We start from the raw sequence: 1,017 nt of genomic DNA on the forward strand, positions 1-1,017 counted from the left end.
TATTTACTCGAATTTGGAAACTTCACTGCATTTCAGGCATTGCAGGGTTTGTTCTGCTTCTGTACTGAGAATACAGAAGGGGAACCCAAGAGGCCCACAGGAATCCCTCACTCAATGGCTTCTTTCCCTGCCCCTGCTCTGGAGGCCTGGCCTGTTTCTTATAGCACAGAGCCCCCTTCTGCTCTTCAGTGTATCTGCAGAGAGGTTTTTGTCTGAGTTCTCACTGATAGTCACTCACTGTGTCTTTTGCACAGTAATACAGAGCCGTATCCTCCGGCCTCAGGCTGCTCATTTGCAGATACAGCATGTTCTTTCCGTTGTCTCTGGAGATGGTGAATCGGCCCTTCACGGAGTCTGCGTAGTACTTATCACTACCATCATTATAGATGAGTGAGATCCACTCCAGCCCCTTCCCTGGAGCCTGGCGAATCCAGTGCATGCCGTAACTCCCAAAATTGAATCCAGAGGCCATACAGGAGAGTCTCAGGGACCCCCCAGGCTGCACCAAGGCTCCTCCGGACTCCACCAGCTGCACTTCAGCCTGGACACCTAGAAAGAGAGACACACCTTACTCAGGAAATCATCACAGAGGTCCACTGTTTATCCTACTCATGCCACTCAGGTGATCAATATATTTTGTTCTAAATAATTTACCTTTCAAAATGACCAGCAGGAGAACCAGGCTCAGCCGAAGCTCCATGATGAGCTGTCTGTGTTCAGTTCTGACAACAGTGTGGTGACTGCTGGCTTTCAAGGCTGAGCTCTAATCCAGAGCCTCAGGTCAGGACTGGGCTGATTTTCATCTGCAGAGGGAGGCCTTATTTGCATGGCCTCTTGCTATATATCCAGGGACAGATATACATGTTCTTTGCCCCTTACTTCTTTTTACTTTGTCCTTTCCCTATTGTTTGTTTTCATCAGTTTCTTCACATTTCAAAGTGTTTATCATGCACATTTGATGTTATTCATTCTTTCAGTTTTTTACAGTGGAGAGACAATATGATCTTTGAACTTGTG

The 1,017-nt window shown here is 46.9% G+C and overlaps 1 gene segment (V, D, J or C); it reads right to left on the bottom strand.

Moving 5' to 3' along the window:
* Nucleotides 1-220: 220 nt before the first annotated feature.
* LOC101585170 lies at nucleotides 221-744 on the bottom strand. The segment is given in 2 exon segments: nucleotides 221-549; nucleotides 655-744. Coding segments are annotated over 2 exon segments (375 nt in total).
* Nucleotides 745-1,017: the final 273 nt, after the last annotated feature.

The sequence above is a fragment of the Octodon degus genome, unplaced genomic scaffold (assembly GCF_000260255.1).
Source record: "Octodon degus isolate 3935 unplaced genomic scaffold, OctDeg1.0 scaffold00255, whole genome shotgun sequence".
Taxonomy (NCBI): domain Eukaryota; kingdom Metazoa; phylum Chordata; class Mammalia; order Rodentia; family Octodontidae; genus Octodon; species Octodon degus.